Source organism: Panulirus ornatus, chromosome 51 (assembly GCF_036320965.1).
Source record: "Panulirus ornatus isolate Po-2019 chromosome 51, ASM3632096v1, whole genome shotgun sequence".
In the NCBI taxonomy this organism is placed as follows: domain Eukaryota; kingdom Metazoa; phylum Arthropoda; class Malacostraca; order Decapoda; family Palinuridae; genus Panulirus; species Panulirus ornatus.
This window is the reverse complement of record NC_092274.1, coordinates 334,540-355,000: the sequence shown is the minus strand read 5'-3', so window position 1 is coordinate 355,000 and position 20,461 is coordinate 334,540. Positions and strand designations below refer to the sequence as shown.

The 20,461-nt window shown below is 37.1% G+C and overlaps 1 protein-coding gene across 3 annotated transcripts in view; it reads left to right on the top strand.

Moving 5' to 3' along the window:
- The window catches only part of kri (uracil phosphoribosyltransferase krishah), a 27,400-nt gene extending 7,007 nt beyond the window's left edge, over positions 1–20,393 (top strand). For all 3 annotated transcript variants that reach the window (XM_071691646.1, XM_071691645.1, XM_071691644.1), the window contains exons 3-8: positions 2,646–2,770; positions 3,062–3,104; positions 3,361–3,510; positions 6,534–6,678; positions 11,839–11,969; positions 15,804–20,393. In XM_071691646.1, the coding sequence (XP_071547747.1) occupies positions 2,646–2,770; positions 3,062–3,104; positions 3,361–3,510; positions 6,534–6,678; positions 11,839–11,969; positions 15,804–15,878 (669 nt within the window). In that variant the 3' untranslated portion in view covers positions 15,879–20,393. The remainder of the gene's footprint in view (positions 1–2,645; positions 2,771–3,061; positions 3,105–3,360; positions 3,511–6,533; positions 6,679–11,838; positions 11,970–15,803) is intronic.
- The last annotated feature ends 68 nt before the right edge of the window (positions 20,394–20,461 follow it).

Here is a 20,461-nt window from a genome sequence, read left to right as displayed (position 1 = left end):
TGGTAATGAGAATTCAGAAGTCAGGAACCATCAAATAAATGTTTGATGATCAACAAAAATAAAAGTAATTTGTATTGGAAAGGACAAAAACCAAACTAATTATCACCTAAGGGGTAAAACGCTGAAAGATTTAATATATTCTCTTGAGTCTCCTTAGAGAAACACATCAGAAGTGTTAGGAGAGATATAAACCATTTTTTGATCAAAATCGGAGTGATTGATGAAAATTTAGTTAAATCAAGCAAAATATAATCCTAAAAAGAATTCACACAACAGATAAGCCAGGGTCAAGGCAACCTCAAAAATGTAAGAAAATGGCCTTGTGCATCAAATCTTAAATGAGAATGGTGCCTTATTACCCATGCAATAGGAAACCTTCATCAGATAAAAATATGCTGAAGATATTTTTGAATATGTGTAATAGATTTTGCTTGCTACAGGTAATCAGGGGTCAAAAATGCCCTTGAGACTGGTCTCACAAAAATTATGCACAGCACCTGCACATGCTCCAGTCGTCTAACAAAGTTAAGAGAATATATGAAGTCACTTGAGAAAAGTGTGTGTGCAAATGGATAAGCATTATTTGGCGTCAGTTGATTACTGTTTATGTGTAGAGTTAAGATGATTTTTACACTGTGCTTCTAACTCATGGTAGAATATGCATCATTAGCTTGGTGTCCATACTTGAAGAAAACACTGACTATCTTGAGAATGTCTAATAGTATACTCTGTGAATGGCACCAAGAGTAAGAGGGAACTGGTATATACCTGATTTTACTATCACAGACAGTGACCTCTCCACACATTTCTCAGTGTACCCAGGACCACCACCCCCACACTCACCCTCATCTCCTCCATGCTTGCTCCATTCAAACTCATACTCCAAATACCATGTCTTTCATCACTGCTAAATCGATAAACCTTGCTTTTATTCACATTTACTCTCATCATTCCCCTTTCACACATTCTTCCAAACTCAGACACCAACTTCTGCATTTTCCCACTTGAATCTGCCATCATTACCATCAATAAACAGTAACTGAACCCCCCCCCTCTCTCTCTCTCTCTCGACTGCAAATCTGCCCCTTTCTTCAAAACCCTTGCACTCACATCCCTCAACGCCCCATTAAGAATTCTCTTTCTACTCGCACATGTCTTACTCTCTTGGTAAAAATTTTGGCTTCTAGTAGATTTCTTTGCATGTCCTATGTTCGTGACATTCTCCACAAAGCATCTTTACAAACCCTGATATATGCTTTCTCCAAATTTGTAAATACATGTAAATCTTTTTGTGTGTATACTTGCACACACATTTCATCAAAGCAAACACCTGATCCACATATCCTCTTCCTTTCTTGAAGCCACTTTGTTCCTTCCCAGTCTGATGTTCTCTGCATTCCACCACCCTCTCAATCACCATTCTCCCATGCAACTTACCACATACACTTAAGAAACTTACGCTTCTGTTATTTGAGCCTCCACCCCCCCCCCCCCCCCCCCTGCATTTATACTTTAGCACTAAACAGGTATTCTGCCAATTCTTAGGCATCTCACCATGAGTCATACATACATTGAAAAACCCAGTTAACAGGTCAAGAGTACAGCTACCCCCTTTCTAAAGAAATGTAGCTGCATTCCAATCCATCCCATCCACTTCATCTAATGCAAGACCTCCACCTCTTCTCTTCATGAAACCCTTTGCCATGACTCTTCCACATGTAAAACACTCTTATCATCAAACACATTCAGCAGTCCTTCAAAATGCTCATGTCATCTCTTCATCTCATCTGTGCATGTTCTGTTTCCCCATTTGCCCTCTTGTTTTCCTTATATTGTTAACCTCCTTCCAGGATCTTTTCTTGTTCTCCTTGAAGTTTGCTGATATTCACTCTCAGCTTTTATTCAGCCTCTCTTTCATCCCTTGCAATTTTGTCTTGACCTCCTGCCACTTTCTTTTGCACATCATCCAAACATTAGCACTTCTTCCCTGCAAGTAATGCCCGTATTCCTTTCTCTCCTCTTTACATGCCCAACTCCCATCTGCATGCCACACACTTCACTCACACATGTAAGCACTGTTTTCGTAAATACCTCCCATTCTAAATCCACTCCCTTAGCTTCATATATTCTCATCTTTTTGTCATTTTCTTTTCAATCTTTCTTGGTATCTCTTCACACAGGCCTAAGCCAGGTACCCAATTTATTCACCATCTCCATGGGAAGGATGAACAACTGGGTGAACTTTGAACCAACTACCATGACCAGCTTTCATTTGTAAGCAGGCTTGTCCTTAGGCAGGCTGTAAATGTATCATGGTCAGTAATGGTAACTGATACACCTCATAGGTTAAAGTTGGAGGTGATGAAGACCTTCAAATTCCTTAGGCATTGTGTTAATGGCAAATGATAGGCTCTTTGAAATAGTAACGGAGTGGTAAGAGATCAGAACTGGAAGTTAGGCAAGAGATTTAAGTTTTTAAACATCGTAAAGATTTTCTGAAGTTCATGGCCATTTTTACTAATCTTAGGAACCTTGATGAGTTAGAGCACCTTTAAACTTTACTGCTATGTGTATAGTAGAGGATAATTTTCATATTACCTGATAGTTATACTGTGTATAAGTACTGAAGTATGTTTTTATTGCAGGATGTGGATAAAACTGATTTGTGCATTGAGAGTCAACTGCAACCAGTTGAGTGCTTTGGTCCGTACTTCAAGTTGATTCCTTGTAGTGGTCAGGTCAAAGAACTACAGACAATCATTCGTGATAAGTGAGTCATCCCACTTACACTATATAAATGTCTTTGTATTTCCCTTTGAAAAAGTTTGACCATATTTTGGTGCTACCTTTTATCATCTCTCACTGTTCAGCATCTTAATTATTTGATGCTTAATCTGTTAGCTGCTTATTGACAAATTAGGGCTTTGATGGCTGCAAATAACTGAAATGCTATATATATGAAGAAGTTTGTGAAATTGTAATAGATAGTACATTGGGGTAATACATTAGGCTGTATTGGTTAGTTGATAATATGAGTAAACTGTTTGTCTTCTGTCCACAGGAATACGTCAAGAAGTGATTTCAAATTTTATGCTGACAGACTAGTAAGTGACTTTCACTGGTGTAGTACTATGCTGTAAGAAATTGCTTTATGGTATGTAATGTACTGTGCAACATTCATATTGCAGTGGTGATGAAATGGCATGTAAAGTTGATGTTATTTTAAACATTTCCATTTATTTTTTTTATGTTGGAATGAATGTTTGTATGTGTACATCATTTTATTTTGTTTTCCTTAATTAGATAAAGTTGTAATATATTAATTTTTTCATTGATTGCATAATCTGCTTCTTTTCTAAGATTCGTCTGGTTGTTGAAGAAGGTTTGAATCAGCTCCCCTATTCAGACTGCACCATCACAACGCCAACATCCTGCCAGTATCAGGGATTGCAGTTTGTCAAAGGCAACTGTGGAGTTTCTATAGTCAGATCTGGAGAGGCCATGGAACAGGTGACTTTTTTTGTTATTTGGCCTGCATACTAGCAAAGCATTCTTATGTTATGGAAACTCATTATATTTAAGTATTTTATGATTGTTATCAAGGCCTATAGTTTCCTTTGTCGAGGTCTGTTTTTTGCAAGCTGTTCATGTTGTTCAACTGTGTTTCTTATTCTAGATAAGGAAGATGGAAGCTGTAATATTTAATGAGAATAGTTTATAAGTGGTTTGTTGATAATATATGAATTTGATAAGTTATCAAGGCCTATAGTTTTCTCTGTCGATGTCTGTTTTTGGGAGCTGTAAAAGTGTTTATATTTGTATTTCTTATTTTAGATAAGGAAGATGGAAGCCTTAATATTCTATGAAAATTATTTATAAATGGTCATATGGTATGATTGTTTTATGGCCAGCTGTTCCATGCTCATCATTTTCCAAGGACCCATTCATTGTGTAACTCAGTTTGCTGCATGATAGACTGAATCCAGCAGGGATAAGTAGACATCCAGTAAAAACCAGAATCATTGATGAAGGAATGATATGATACAGAAAAGGAGCAAAGACAAAAATCTGCACATGGCATAAGTTACAGAATGTTACTTTGAATGGAGTACTCCAAGGGAAAATACATAATCAGGAAGAGTTTCTGATGGAAAGACCTTGTACACTGTAGTGCTGGACATGAGCTGAAGATATAGAGTGAGTGAGGTGAAATTTGTTGTGCTTTTGTTGCACCCCATGTAGATGGGAATAGAGTAAAATTTGATAGATGGGAAAAAATATTTATTATTTATTACCTTTGTAATTGTTACTAGACTGTACCTGCTTTGGTAAGGATCTATTTTCATTATTTGATGAAACAAAGTATGGTCTTGTCATAGAGCTTCTCTCTCCAGAGGAGTCCATCCTGTCCCTGCCACTGAGTATAGTGCAGCCATGGAGCTGCAGGAACCCCTGCATCACTGAGAAGGGGGTACTTGGTTTATATGGTAGTACTTAGCTGAACAGGGGGTAGTGTTGCTGTTTCCTGTGGGATGGGGTAGTGCAAGAAATGGATGAAGGCAAGCAAGTATGAATCTGTATATGTCTGTGTATGTGTATGTATATGTTGATATGTGTGTCTATGGGCGTTTGTATATATATATGTGTGTATATGAGTGGACGAGCCATTCTTTGTCTGTTTCCTGGTGCTACCTCACTGATGCGGGAAACAGTGATAAAGTATAATAATAAAAAACTTAGCTTTATAAAGTCTGTAGGGCAAAATTTTTAGATCAGGATCTCTTGTGTCAGCACATTATACATGACAGTTGGAGAGTGGATGTAAGTGAATCAGGCCATTCCTTTATACGTGCCTGGGGCTATCTCTAATAGAGGAAATGATGAGTGTTTGAATTTACTTTTGTAATGTATGTATAAATTTTGTCTGATGTTAAAGGAGACAAAGAGGATAGCTCATTGACAGAACATCTTACATTACCATTATTTATGCATTATGATATTTACACAGCGCATCTTGACTTAATCTCCATTGATAAGATAACTTTGAAAATAATGTGAAAGAAAAAAGATAAATGAATCATTGAGTGGCAGCCATCAGGTGACTGAGTCACTTTTTGTGTGTGGAGTTTCAGCAGGCCACCAATTGAGGACATCCCCTTATGGGATCCTGGTACCATTTTATGGTTGAGGACAGTCAGCAAAGCATGGAGGATGTACAAACTGTTTTGTGAAAGCTGTGGATCATAGTCACATTTTACAGTGACATGGATCTTTACATATTGTGACTTTAGTCATAATTTGTGGCCAGTGGGTTAATCTCCTCTTTGTTTATGAGTGGTCAACCAATTTTCCAGTCACAAGAGTACATCATTATCTGTCATGGCCAGGACTGGAACTATGGGCCTTGATGGTATCACACCACATCACTGCCTAATATTGGTCTGCATGGTGAAGACCTGGAAATGTTGGATGACTTTATCATTTGGGGGTAAAGTTCAGTAAGAATGGTCATCGAAATGCAGTAACTTTGTCTTGAAAGACGAAAGAATTGGAGATGCACTTAAAGTTAGGTGAATGGGAAAAAAAATATTGAGCGTAGAGTCTACAAGAAGCTTGCACGAAGGAGAACTTTCCCAGCCTTTGATGAGTGGATGTGAATCCTAAGCTTTTAGAGGTCAGGATTGGTAAGAGAGGAATGAAGGGTGTCTTGAATAGTAAGTATACATGGAAGGAGGAGGGTAGACAGAGTAAAGGATGTAGATGTAAGGATATATGGTGAGAAGAAATTATTAGAAGACTGCTTGCATGAAAGTATTTTAGGATGGGATGGTTATGTAGAATGTATTGCCAATGATAGGTTGGTGAAGAACTCATATATTAGTATAGTCAAATACTAGTAAAAGAATGCAAGACTGCAGAGCAGATGGTTATATGCTGTGAGAGAACTGATTAGGGATAGATCAAAGGGTTGCTTGGGAATCAGATGCAATAGAATCTTTTTGTGTGTAGAGTTAGTGTGAATGGAGATAATGGTCTCACTTAAAACATTACCTTAGTCTGCAAAATGAAAAATTAAGAAGCAGTCATGAAAATGAAATATTATATTTCACACGTAACACACTCGGTATGTATTGACGAGAAGTGTGAATGATTTTAGAGTTTTTCAATACCTTATCCATCTCATGGTTTTGTGAAGGGAGTTGATAATGACAGTTAAATAGATAATAAGCAGTAGATAGAAGAGAATTTTGTGATGAATTTATGTTGAGGGAAATGGAAAGGAAAGCAGTAGTAGATGCAATTTGCAACTGCAAAATAGTAAATTCAGGTAGGAGAGAAAGTGCAATGAAAGCCAGAACACTGGAGGTTTAGCATGAGATATTTTATGGAACATGTTGAGAAATTATTTTGTCTTTATTATGATATTTGTGAGTGGACATTATTTCCTTGAAATAAACAGATTTTGGTAAATAATATTAAAATTCTCTTGGTTTATTGAGCTCTGTAAATGCATTATTATCATTTATTTACAGGGTTTGCGATCCTGTTGCCGATCTATCAGGCTGGGAAAGATTTTAGTGGAGTCAGACCTAGAGACCCACGAAGCAAGGGTTGTATATGCAAAGTTTCCTGATGATATAAGCCAGCGAAAGGTCCTCCTTATGTATCCTATCATGAGTAAGTCATTTTGATGTTCTGAAGCAAAGCCTCCTGTTTAAGTACAATGTCTTGAAAAAAATGATAACCATTTAAAATAAGGCTGCCATGTGTGCGATTTTCTTTTCTGAATAAATCTTGTAAGCAAACTTGCATAAAGTGGGGAACTCTTGCTTGCTGTTCTTGTGTTTAGTGATACTTTTGCTATTTCTAAGCGTAACAAACCATGGGTCCAGAGAAGTTGTCCCAAATAGAAAGGGCCATATTCCTGCTTAGAAGCAAAAAATGTGTCAGCAATTGAGATTTCAAGATGTACTGGCAAAGCTGAGTTTTTAAGTCATCCCTCCCTGAAAATCTTGACCTAAGCAGACCAGTAAGATGACTGATAGCCTGGTAGGTATGAATTTTTCACCACATTCTTTATCAGGTTATCATGTGCCTCACTAGTCTTTGGGAAAGGAAAAAAAGAGTGTGTTGAAATCTCAATTGTAGATGCATATTTTTTTTAATTCCAAGCAAGGATGAATATAGGCCCCTTTTCTACCTGAGACACCTAGGACCCATGGTTAGTTACTGGTAGAGGATATAGATGCTCCTTGACTTACAGTGGGGTTATGTTCCAAGAAACCCATCGTAATTTGAAAATAACGTAAATAGAATTACATTTAATACTGTGTATCTAACCTGCCAAACATCATAGCCTTCCTTAAATGTTCTCAGAACATTTACATTAGCCTACAGTTTGACAAAATCATCTGACACAAAGCCTATTTTAAGATAAAGTGTTGAGGATTTTACCATTTTAAAGTCGAAAAATTGTAAGTCAAACCATAATAAGTCTGGGCTTATCTGTAAATATCATTGGGGAACAGAAATGGAAAGATATCTCTAAACATAAGGACAGCAAGCTTTAATTTAGAAGTTACATCCATCAACTCTCAATACCATGAAGAAGCTGAGACAGAAAATCATGTCTTCTGACTTTTTAAGACTGTGCCATGCTGCCAGACATGATATCACCAACATAAGTGAGTAATAGGATTTGTTACACAAATAGAACCTGATGCATGAAAGCCTTGTTGTAAATGGTAATCATCCGACATTTTTGTGGAGACTGTACTCAAGTAACAGTAATCAGTCTTGATATTTATATTTTATTTTGCTTTTTCGCTGTCTCCCGCGTTTGCGAGGTAGCGCAAGGAAACAGACAAAAGAAATGGCCCAACACATCCCCATACACATGTATATACACACACGTCCACACATGCAAATATACATACCCATACATCTCAATGTACACATATATATACACACACAGACACCTACATATATACACATGCACACAACTCACACTGTCTGCCTTTATTCATTCCCAGTCTTGAATATAGGGAAATATTACCAAGGTGAAGCGATAGTGTCATTTGAAAAAGCATGCCATTTTCATTGATCATGCATGAAGCTTAGAAATTTTTTTTTGATAAGTGGTGCATTATCAGAGATTTACTTTACCTGAGAAATAATCAAATTCTGATTTTTCCTTGAAAACACCATATACATTACAGTAAACCAGATTTAAACAAACATTCTATTGTCCTTAAAGTGTGGCATGACAATGAATATTTGGATCGGTGAAATTTTGAGATGGAATCATTGTCTCTGGTGTTTATTGATGATTTTGCTGTTTATACAAGTGTTTTTATGTGAAACAAGAAGGAACCAAGCAAGGAGTGGTCATCCTCCTCGAAGGCTCTTGCTGGGGTGCCAGAATGTGTTCAGATGTGATGAAGATGAGGAGTAGAGAGAAATAGTGGGTGCTCTATCTCTCAGTGAAACAAATTTTATGGCTAAGGTGGAAGAATGGTTTGTGAATGTCGTTGGGGTAAAGTCAGAGTTTAGTGTGATGGTGAGAGTTAAGGAAGGGGTAGCACTTCTGCCAAAGGCGAAGTTGTGGTAATGTGAGAAAGAGTGTAAGGAAGTGAGCTTTAGACTGATTTGCATAAAAATAAAAGTGGATTATGAGAAGTAGGTGATTATTAGTGCTTATGCAACTGGTCATGAGAAGGATGATGAGGTGAGGTAAATGGTTTAGAAGCAGTAGAGTGAGTGTGTCAGCAGTTTTTATGTGAGAGATTGGGTATCCATGATGGATCATTCGAAAGTGATGGAGTAAAGTGGCAGTTGAGGATATAGTTGGGGGGTATTTGGGTATTCAGTGATGTGAATGGAATCAGTGAATAACTTGTGGAGTTGTGTGCTGGAAAAGGACTGGTGATCAGGTATACCTAGTTTTAAAAAAGGGACGTGCATAAGTATATGTGGAGTAGGAAATTTAATAAGTGAGTTTTATTTGATTATGTACTAATTGATAGGCATGCAGTTGAGAGGTTCTTCAAAGTGAATGTGTTGAAAGGGGCATTTGGTTGGATGTCTGCTCATTGCCTAGTTAGGGCAAGGTTAATAATTCATAGAGGCTTTCAGCAAAGAGAAAATTATCTGGGTAAAAAGAGAGATGTGAAATTAAGTGAGCTTATTTTACACTCATGGGGCCCATCTCTTGAACATTATCTATCATACAACATCTTAGATTTATTATGCTGTCTGCATTAAACATATCCTTGTTTATTTTTTCTATTCATGCACCTCTCTTATAATGTAAAAGTATTTCCTTACATATTTATTTATGAGTTCCTTACTTGGTTTCATGTCCACTGGTTACTCAGTCTCTCCGTCTCTCTAAAAACTGTTCATTCTTAAAGAGGTTGTAGTCAATCACCCCTCACTCTTCTCTTTTCTAAGATGGGTATACTTAAAGTCACCAGCCTTTCAGTGTAATTCAGTTTGCTTGATTGTGATACCCACTTTGTTTTCCTCCTCTGGACCGTCTCAGTGAGTTGTTGTACCCCTTTTGGTATGGTGACCAAATCTGAGAAATATATTGAATTTTCGGCCTTATGTAGAATATGAATAGCTTGTTAGATATTTCCATATCTGTATACTTGAGTGGTGGGATAACACATATAAGTTGCTTGTGAAAGAAAAAAGAGAGGTGTATGGGCATTACAAAAGAGAGTGAGTGGGATATGTGCGAGAGAAAGTGGCAGGAGGCCATGAGGAACGTGCAGGAGCTGAAAGAGAGGGCAACTGAGAGTTGGGTAGGTGAGTGCCAAAAGGCTTTAGTTCGAATAGAAAAATTCTTTTGGAAGGTCAGTAGTGCAAATTTCCTCTATTTGCTTCCATGCATGAATTTTTGTGACTAAATCTTAAGTAATACATTGTTACACTTTTTTCCAGGCTTTGTATTTCAAGTTCTTCAGCATTTTCTATGAATTACTTAAGAAGTTTCCAAAATATGTATAATATACTAATATTAGTTTGCCTACTGTTGATCACACAGCACAGCATAATTCAGTATTTCCTCATATATACACTGAGGATGATCATACGTGATTTCAGAGCTTTGTATACCTGAGCCACCTCATGAAAATTGGGAATAGAGTTAATAGATGAATGTATATGTTGAAAATATAAAAAAAATTTATTTTTTTGTGGCAAGAGCTTCATTATCATTCCACTGATTATTTGACTAACTTTTACACTTTTTTCTGTGTGACCATATTCTGACATATATGTGATCACTAAGGTCTTTAACTTTGTCTGTGTTGTCACTTTCTTTTTGTGTTTACCCATTATAGGGTGTAGCCACTGTTTTGCAGATCTTTCCATGATTACATTGTTCATATTTTTCCTCACTGAATTTCTTTAGCCTCTTTTCCATCCATTATGTATTATGCTCAAGCCTTTTTACATTTTTTTCTACTTTATCCTCTATGCCTACTTTTTTATTCTGGTGTCATCTGCATAGCATTATAGTGTTCTCTCTTTTATGGCTTTGTCTTTCATGTCTTTCAGATACCATAAAGAGTTTAGAGGCTATCACTGCTCCTTGCAGTTCTCATGATGAGACATCCTCCAATTGTCATAGTTCCTTTTTTTATTTTTCCTATTTTAGTTTTATTCCTGTTTTATTCCTATTATTCCTATTTTTAGTTTTCTGATTCTATTTATCATTTTACATCTCTGGTAACTGCACCCTTTATTGCCTCACCCTTAACGGGCCACTGGCAGAGGGAAACTCTTGGACTGTGTTTTCATAGGCTCCTACCTAATGTTCCTACCAACTACTTCTACCTAATATGTCTGCCTGATGTTCCTGCCTAATGTTACAAACTGTTACATCTACTTAATGCTTCTAGCTAATGCTCTTACCTGTTAATTCTACTTAATGCTCCTAGCTAATGCTCTTCCCTGTTACTTCTACCTAAAGTTTCTCCCTAGTATTTCTGTCTATTGCTTTTACCCTTTCATCAAAAGGCAGGGCTAGCACATTGTGCTTACTGCAGGAAAATCTATTGTTGTGAAGAATGAGTTGCATGAATTATGTGTACTCAGCAGTTATTTGTGACAAGGAGAGATTGTTTGTTTGTAGACAGAATACCAGCAGTCCATGTTTGGGTGAGGCAGAAAGAAAATACAGCTACCTGAGTCAGAGGAATACAACTTTACAACCACTGAAGTGCTGGCTCACTACGCTACCATCACTAACCCTCCCAATACCCAGGCGGGTAGTACAATTAACATAGTTCCCTGGTCGGTTGTTGCTTACTAATTACCACCTACCTATCCTCCTGATTTTCCAATATTTTCCTGGTTTTTCTTTTATGCTCTGCTTTGCATCTTTGTTGAGCAGACTTTTGTATTTTACCTTGTCATATGCCTCTATAAGTTCAAGGTGTTCAATATCATTTCTCTTCCATTGCATTAGTGTTCCAAATATGCTTTTGCAGTGTATTGACAGCTATATCTATGTGCCTTTTTCTGGTTCAGTACATGTCTGTGTTAGCTTTCATTAATTTAGTTTTCAGATAATTGTTTTAGTATATTTCTTAATCACACTTTCACATACTTTTATTACATGTCAGAGTTATGGGTCTATATTGTTTAGCAGTATCTTGGAGAAAAGATAGTTGGACTAGAAGATTTTTAGTTGTGTTGTGATTGCTTATAGAGATTTCACATGAGTATTGCTGCTGTATGTCGGAAAGTGAGCTACTTGGAATTGTTAGAGAAAATTTATCTTGCACTGTTATTCCTTGAAGTACATTATTCCTTGTGATCTAACAGGTTCAGGCAACACTGTCATCAAAGCAGTCAATGTCCTTCAAGAGCATGCTGTAGATGAAGAGAACATTATTCTTCTCAACTTGTTTTCTACACCTGCAGCAGCCCGCACCATTACTGGGGCTTTCCCAAAAGTAAGAAGTAGAATATGCTTTTTGTTCATGTTCATATTTTTTGTTGGAAGATTATTGATTGAAACATGATACTTTGAGGTGGTTTGGGCATGTGGAAAGAATGCAAGACTAGGAGTTTACAAGGAAAGTGTATGATAGCACAATTAGAAGGGTTGATTTGAGTGGAAGACCACCTGTGACATGGGCAAATAGGATGGAGGAATACTGGAGGGAGAGAAACATGGGAATAATGTGTGGAATGGTGCATGTGAGGGAGGCATATCAGAACAGGGATAAGTGGAGACTTTTAACCATGACCACCCCTTGATGGGAGTTCCCGAAGGGAACAGGCAGTAGAGATATAGATAGGTAAATAATTTTCTTGTTTGCAGGAAGAAATTGTAAGAAATGTCATTAAATGTGCATACATTAAAGGCCAGTGTAGTTTAAGGTGGAAATAATGGGCTTATACTAAAGCAATTACTTTTTCAAGAAATTAAAGACATGTTGATTTCCCTAAAAAATATTATTTTCAAGAAACTAGGTGAAAACAAGGACCTACTCCTTTCTTAAAACTACCACTCATGTCAGGGCACAGCGTTTCTACTCACTTCACTATTTGCATTTACTTCATGGCTAACATTTGACATCCTCTTATAATTTTTGTTTCACTTTTTCTAGGTTAAGAAGTGTATTTCGTAGTATGGTTACTCACTTCTCATGAAGGCCGTTGTCTAATCGTTAGTTTCAGCCAGAGTTTAAGGTTCACACCATGCAGTTGTTTACCAAGCTTTTGACTAATGTTTTTAGCCTTCAGGGAAAGGCTTCAGCTAGTAAGATAATGCTGTTTCCTTGAAACTGAAATTTTTTTTTTTTTTTTTTTTTTTTTTTTTTTTTTATACTTTGTCGCTGTCTCCCGCGTTTGCGAGGTAGCGCAAGGAAACAGACGAAAGAAATGGCCCAACCCCCCCCACACACATGCATATACACACGTCCACCCACGCAAATACACATACCTACACAGCTTTCCATGGTTTACCCCAGACGCTTCACATGCCTTGATTCAATCCACTGACAGCACGTCAGATAATTGTGTTGTTTTTTAGATAATTGAATACATGGCATAAATCAGAATTTTTTTTCTGGAATCAGAATGTAAACTCAGAATAGACTTTTGTAATAGTGTACCCCTATTTTAACAGACTAATTGGCCAGAAGCCAAATTCTGTTACATTTCAAATTTATTCAAGGAACATTAATAAATAAAATATTGACAAGTGTAATGAAAATTTACCATATTCCTTCGAAGATGTAGGTGTTCAGGTACTTGCAAAGACTGAGGTTGCCTGGAGTCACCAGAATCACCTGGAAAGAAATGGGGCTTTTATGAGGTGCAAGTAACTCTCCTCATGCTCATGATGCTTAACTGTTTTCGGCTTTTCAGCATTGTTAAGATATTTGTTGGGTCCATCGGGACTTGCAACACTGATAGCGTTCTTATGATTTGATACAAAACGATAGGCCTGTGTACCATAAAAACACTGCAGTTGCTTGAGAACATGAGCCCTGTTTTTTGTATGTTGACCAAACTGGCCTTTATATCAGATTGGCGGGCATTGACCAAGCTAGATCTTGTTCCGTCTTGAGTTTTTACTTCAGTTATCCTTGTCAGTATAAATGCACAAAAGAGCATATTACGTATTTAAAGTAGAAAAAATTGTGTAAAACTATGTGTCTATGTTCAGAGAAAACTTTGAATGTTAGTGCTGTCTTATGCGCATCTGGTGCCTTGCATCTCGGGTCAAGGTTGGGAACTAGACTCAGTTCAGTGTATCCTTTTCTTAACAGAATTTGCAGTGTGTTAGATTTTTATGGAAATGTTTGTAACATGCAGAACCTTGTCTAGTGGGATCTAAAGGGTCCAATAGAAGCAGACATCTGATACATTGAAGTCCATTAGAACTGGGATTTACTTTACACTAGGAAAACCATAGTATCTTCTTGGTAGTCGAATGTTTGGTATATGTATGGTTTCAGAAGTTTACACTGCTAATTTGGACTTCTTGACCATGAACATGGGATGGATCAGGTACATACAAGGCTTTTGCATCACCTCATTGCTAAAGGATTAATTGCTTGTCACCCAAAATTGATTTGTTAAGCACAAGAGCTAGCTTCAATCACATTTCCACCCTCACACCTAAAATACTTTTGGGAAATTTGATTGACAAATATTCCCATGGCATTTCAGTGACTGCAGGTGTAAACAATTTGCTTCTTCTCAGACCTCTTTCAGTGCTATCTTATATAGATATTTTTCACTAGATACATATAGATATTTTTTGGAGCTGTGGTTTCAGTGCATTATGCATGACAGCTAGAAACTGAGTGTGAATAAATGGGTTCTTTGTTGTCTTTTCCTACCACTACGTCGCGCGCATACAGGGGTTGTCATTTCGTGTGTGGGAGGGTGGCGACGGGAATGAATAAAGGCAGCAAGTATGAATTATGTACATGTGTATATATGTATATGTCTGTGTTTATATATATATGTATACGTTGAAGTGTATAGGTATATATATGTGCGCGTGTGGCCGTGTATGTATATACATGTGTATGTGGGTGGGTTGGGCCATTCTTTCATTTGTTTCCTTGCGCTACCTCACTAACACGGGAGACAATGACAAAGTATGATAAAAAATATATATATTTTTCACTAATCTCTCATCAGCCATATTTCTTTATATCCATTGCTATGATTTCCTCATGACATATTGACTTTCACACTGCTTTCAGTCTTTATTGTCTTTCATTTTGATTTTACTTTACTGAAGAATATCAGAAGCTTTAGTTCTGGAAAGTGTGTGTGTTTGTGTGTGTGGGGGGGTTGAGAGTTATTGTGAATAAAAGTATAGTCAAGTTTAGTAGGGGAGAGAGAGACAGGTTTGTTGAGGTGTTTTAGATAAGGAAGGGGGGATGGCAGTGATTGGAAACTGAAGTAAGCTGTAGGGTAGATGAGGTGACTAAGATCCTGGATATATTAGGGATTGTTTAGAAAGAGAGGTCATTGCCTTTAAGGGCAAAGATCTATTAGAAGTAGTCCCAATGGTATTGTACGGATGCAAGGCATGGGCCTTAGAAAAAGATGTGTTGGATATGAGAGACCTCAAAAGAGTGTGCTGAAGGATGGAGTGAAAGATGCTTTATCACGGCATGAACATGCAGGATGTTGTGTGGCATGCATGGGATACAGAAAAGTGGAGCAGTGTGGTATACGAGGGATGACATGAAGTTATTGGGCTGAACCAGGGTTGTTAAGTGGTCAGGGGAAAACTATGGAAAGCTCTGTAGGGCTTGGATGTGAACTTGTGTCTCTGGTTTGATGGAATATATATGAAAGAGAAGCTGTGAGCAAATAAGGCCATTCTTCATCTGTTTTTAGTGTTACCTTGCAACTTGAATGAAAAAAAGACATGTTTGTTATCATTAATTTCATTCCCAATTCTATGGGGTGAACTAATTATGTACAGCCTTTTAAATTGATACTTAGAAAGCTTCTGCCTACATCTGTTTTGTTAAAGTATTACCCAATGATAATAACTTTTCTCCATTTCTTTCACTGCTGGAGACTGGTTTGCAGCAGTAGGAGATTTAGTTGCTTGTGTTTAGTATATTTGGATAAATAGAGAATATCTCTTCTTTCTTATGTAGCCTGTAGGTTTTATTGGTATGGAACCCAAAGTAACAGTCCTTTTACAATAAGGCTGTTAAGGGCTTTAAGAATATGATCCTGTGTTGAATATTGAATATTTTGATGTTGCAATATCTTCATTATGGTTTCTTCTTACATTTCAGATGCACATTCTCACATCTGAAGTTCACCCAGTTGCTCCTAATCACTTTGGGCAGAAGTATTTTGGAACAGACTAGTGGTGAAGATCTCAGTATTTGAAACAATGTTTATACAATACTGCTGGATAAATGATGCCAAGTGGATGAATTTCCCTGTCATGTAAGCTATGGATCTGTTACAAGTAAACTTCGTCATCATGAAGGAAGGTGCAATCAGTTTGTTAGATTTTTTAGATTTCTGTAATATGAGTGTTCTCAAATGTATGGACTATATGTTATTAGGTAGTTAGGTTCATTTACTGTGTGAAAAGTTATTTATATTTTCATTTCTACAATTCTTATTGTATTTACTCTTCTTTTATTTGCTAAATTTGGAAAGTGATATGTACAATTTGATTGTACTGGATGGTTTACCCACTGGAACTGAATGAAAACAGAAATATCACAGAGTGAAGTACGTGCTTCTTTAAAGCTATAACGTGGGTCAGAGTATGATTCTTTTTAAAGAGGTTCTTTTAGTTATATATATGCAGTTTGATGCAGAAAACTCCTGATGACCAGTGTCTTGTTTCCTACATCTAACCTCTGACAACCAATGTCCTGTGACACATTACTGAAGGGATTTTCTCTTCCCTCCAGTTTTCTTCCTTGTTCATCATGTCAAAGTTAGCTAGGAATTGTATAACTAATTGATATGCAGTCTAGATATATATATATATATATATATATATATATATATATATATATATATATATATATATATATATATCTGTTTCTTGGCACTAACTCGCTGGAGGGAAGAGGATGCTATTTCCTGTGTGGTTGGGTGGCAATGGCAATGGACGAAGGCAGCAAGTATGAATATGTACATGTGTATATATATATATATATATATATATATATATATATATGTATGTATGTATGTGTATGTGTGTGTATATGTATATGTATACATTGAAATGTATATGCGTGTGTATGGGCATTTATGTATACTTATATGGTTGGGCAATTCTTCATCTGTTTCCTTGTGCTACCTCATTGACACAGGAAACTGTGTTTAAGTATAATAGAGTATTCATGGTAAATTATATGGGAGGGTATTGATTGAGAGGGTGAAGGCATGTACAGAGCATCAGATTGGGGAAGAGCAGTGTGGTTTCAGAAGTGGTAGAGGATGTGTGGATCAGGTGTTTGCTTTGAAGAATGTATGTGAGAAATACTTAGAAAAGCAAATGGATTTGTATGTAGCATTTATGGATCTGGAGAAGGCATATGATAGAGTTGATAGAGATGCTCTGTGGAAGGTATTAAGAATATATGGTGTGGGAGGCAAGTTGTTAGAAGCAGTGAAAAGTTTTATCAAGGATGTAAGGAAGAGAGGAAAGTGATTGGTTCTCAGTGAATGTAGGTTTGCGGCAGGGGTGTGTGATGTCTCCATGGTTGTTTAAGTTGTTTATGGATGGGATTGTTAGGGAGGTGAATGCAAGAGTTTTGGAAAGAGGGGCAAGCATGAAGTCTGTTGGGGATGAGAGAGCTTGGGAAGTGAGTCAGTTGTTGTTCGCTGATGATACAGCGCTGGTGGCTGATTCATGTGAGAAACTGCAGAAGCTGGTGACTGAGTTTGGTAAAGTGTGTGAAAGAAGAAAGTTAAGAGTAAATGTGAATAAGAGCAAGGTTATTAGGTACAGTAGGGTTGAGGGTCAAGTCAATTGGGAGGTAAGTTTGAATGGAGAAAAACTGGAGGAAGTAAAGTGTTTTAGATATCTGGGAGTGGATCTGGCAGCGGATGGAACTATGGAAGCGCTTCGGAAGTGGATCATAGGGTGGGGAAGGGGCGAAAATTGTGGGATCCTTGAAGAATGTGTGGAAGTCGAGAACATTATCTCGGAAAGCAAAAATGGGTATGTTTGAAGGAATAGTGGTTCCAACAATGTTGTATGGTTGCGAGGCGTGGGCTATGGATAGAGTTGTGCGCAGGAGGATGGATGTGCTGGAAATGAGATGTTTGAGGACAATGTGTGGTGTGAGGTAGTTTGATCGAGTAAGTAACGTAAGGGTAAGAGAGATGTGTGGAAATAAAAAGAGCGTGGTTGAGAGAGCAGAAGAGGGTGTTTTGAAATGGTTTGGGCACATGGAGGGAATGAGTGAGGAAAGATTGACCAAGAGGATATATGTGTCGGAGGTGGAGGGAACGAGGAGAAGTGGGAGACCAAATTGGAGGTGGAAAGATGGAGTGAAAAAGATTTTGTGTGATCGGGGCCTGAACATGCAGGAGGGTGAAAGGAGGGCAAGGAATAGAGTGAATTGGATCAATGTGGTATACCGGGGTTGACGTGCTGTCAGTGGATTGAATCAGGGCATGTGAAGCGTCTGGGGTAAACCATGGAAAGCTGTGTAGGTATGTATATTTGCGTGTGTGGACGTATGTATATACGTGTGTATGGGGGTGGGTTGGGCCATTTCTTTCGTCTGTTTCCTTGTGCTACCTCGCAAATGCGGGAGACAGCGACAAAGCAAAAAAAAAATATATATGTGTATATATATATATATATATATATATATATATATATATATATATATATATATATATATATTTAAACAAGCAAGAAAAGGAATAGCTTGGCAGGAGCTTTTTGTTGGGGGTACAATACAGAGTAATTCCAGGTATTTCCTGCTGTTGCTCCCTGCAGGTGTTTAAATGGTACCCTTCATGCATTTAGTATTTTATATTTTAAATTTCTGAGTCTTGACTCCATCTCATCCATTTGCTCACCATCATCTTGTCTCATTGTAACTTCCACTATGTCCCCAGAACATTCCTATGTTTGGTAATCCATATCTCCTCCTCACAAAAAAGGAGTGTCATTTTGTTACTTGGGAACAGGAGGACTGTTTCTCTTTTGAGAAATGGAGAATTTATTAGTATTTTCATCATTTTGTATAACCTGGTGCAATCAAGTATGAAAAAATGAAATATATATATATATATATATATATATATATATATATATATATATATATATATATATATATATATATATATATATTTCATTTATTATATTTGATTGCTGTTTCCCATGTTAGGGAGGTAGCACAAGGAAACAGATGAAGAAAGATGTATCCACTCACACACACACACATATTTATTTATATATCTTTCTTTCTTTCAAACTATTCGCCATTTCCCGCATTTGCAAGGTTGCGTTAAGAACAGAGGACTGGGCCTCTGAGGGAATATCCTCACCTGGCCCCCTTCTCTGTTCCTTCTTTTGGAAAATTAAAAAAAAAAAAAAAACGAGGGGAGAATTTCCAGCCCCCCGCTCCCTCCCCTTTTAGTCGCCTTCTACGACACGCACGGAATACGTGGGAAGTATTCTTTCTCCCCAATCCCCTGTATATATATACACAGAGGATATATTGTGTCAGAGGTGGAGAGAACAAGAATTGGGAGACCAAATTGGAGGTAGAAGGATGGAGTGAAAAAGATTTTGATCAATTAGGGCCTGAACATACAGGAGGGTGAAAGGCACACAAGGAATAGAGTGAATTGGAATGATGTGGTATACTGGGGTCGATGTCCTTTCATTGGACTGAACCAGGGCTTGTGAAGCGTCTGGAGTAAACCATGGAAATGTCTGTGCATTACACATGACAATGTTAACGAATGTGGCCTTTTTGTCTGTTTTCCTTGCACTACCTATCTGAAGTGGGGGGGATAGTGATGCTGTTTCCTGTGGTGCAGGGGAGCAACAGGAATGGATGAAGGTAAGCATGACTATGTACATGTGTATATATGCATATGTGGCCTTTATGTATATATATGTGTGTATATGAGTGGATGGGACATACTTTGTCTGTTTCCTGGCACTACCTCGCTGACACGGGCAAAACTGTGATTGAGGAGGGATGCTATTTCGTGTGTGGCGGAGTGGTGACGGGAATTGATGAAGGCAGCAAGTATGGATATGTACATGTGTATATATGTATATGTCTGTATGTATACATTGAAATGTATATGTATGTATATATGCATGTTTGGGCATTTATGTATACACATGTGTATGTGGGTGGGTTGGGCCATTCCTAGTCTGTTTCCTTGTGCTACCTTGCTAATGTGAGAGATGGTGGTTAAGTATATATATATATATATATATATATATATATATATATATATATATATATATATGTATATATATATATATATATATATATATATATATATATATATATATATATATATATATATATATATGTATGTATATAAAATTCATTGTATTCTGCCTAGCAATTTTCTGTTTATTTTCCTAAAACACAGTGAATGAAAAGCAGTAAGTAGTTATTCATAATTGCACAATATTCATAAATGCAGTTTTTTTTTTTACCAAGGCTGTAAAGGTCTCTGACAATTTTGGAAATCTGTTTTATGCAGTGCTTATCAGACTTGAAAAAATATATATTGTTGTTCTAATGTGAGAGTAAATCTGAAAGTTTGTTGTTTTTCTCATCCTTTACAAAGATATGCTATATGGCAAAATGTACTGTATCATTCTTTGTATCCTGAAAACTCTTGTGTAAATTGAAAGACTGTCCATGTGTGATTATTTATTTCCATCCATTAATCCATCATCCACTCCTCTGTAATGCTTTGTTTATTGACTGAT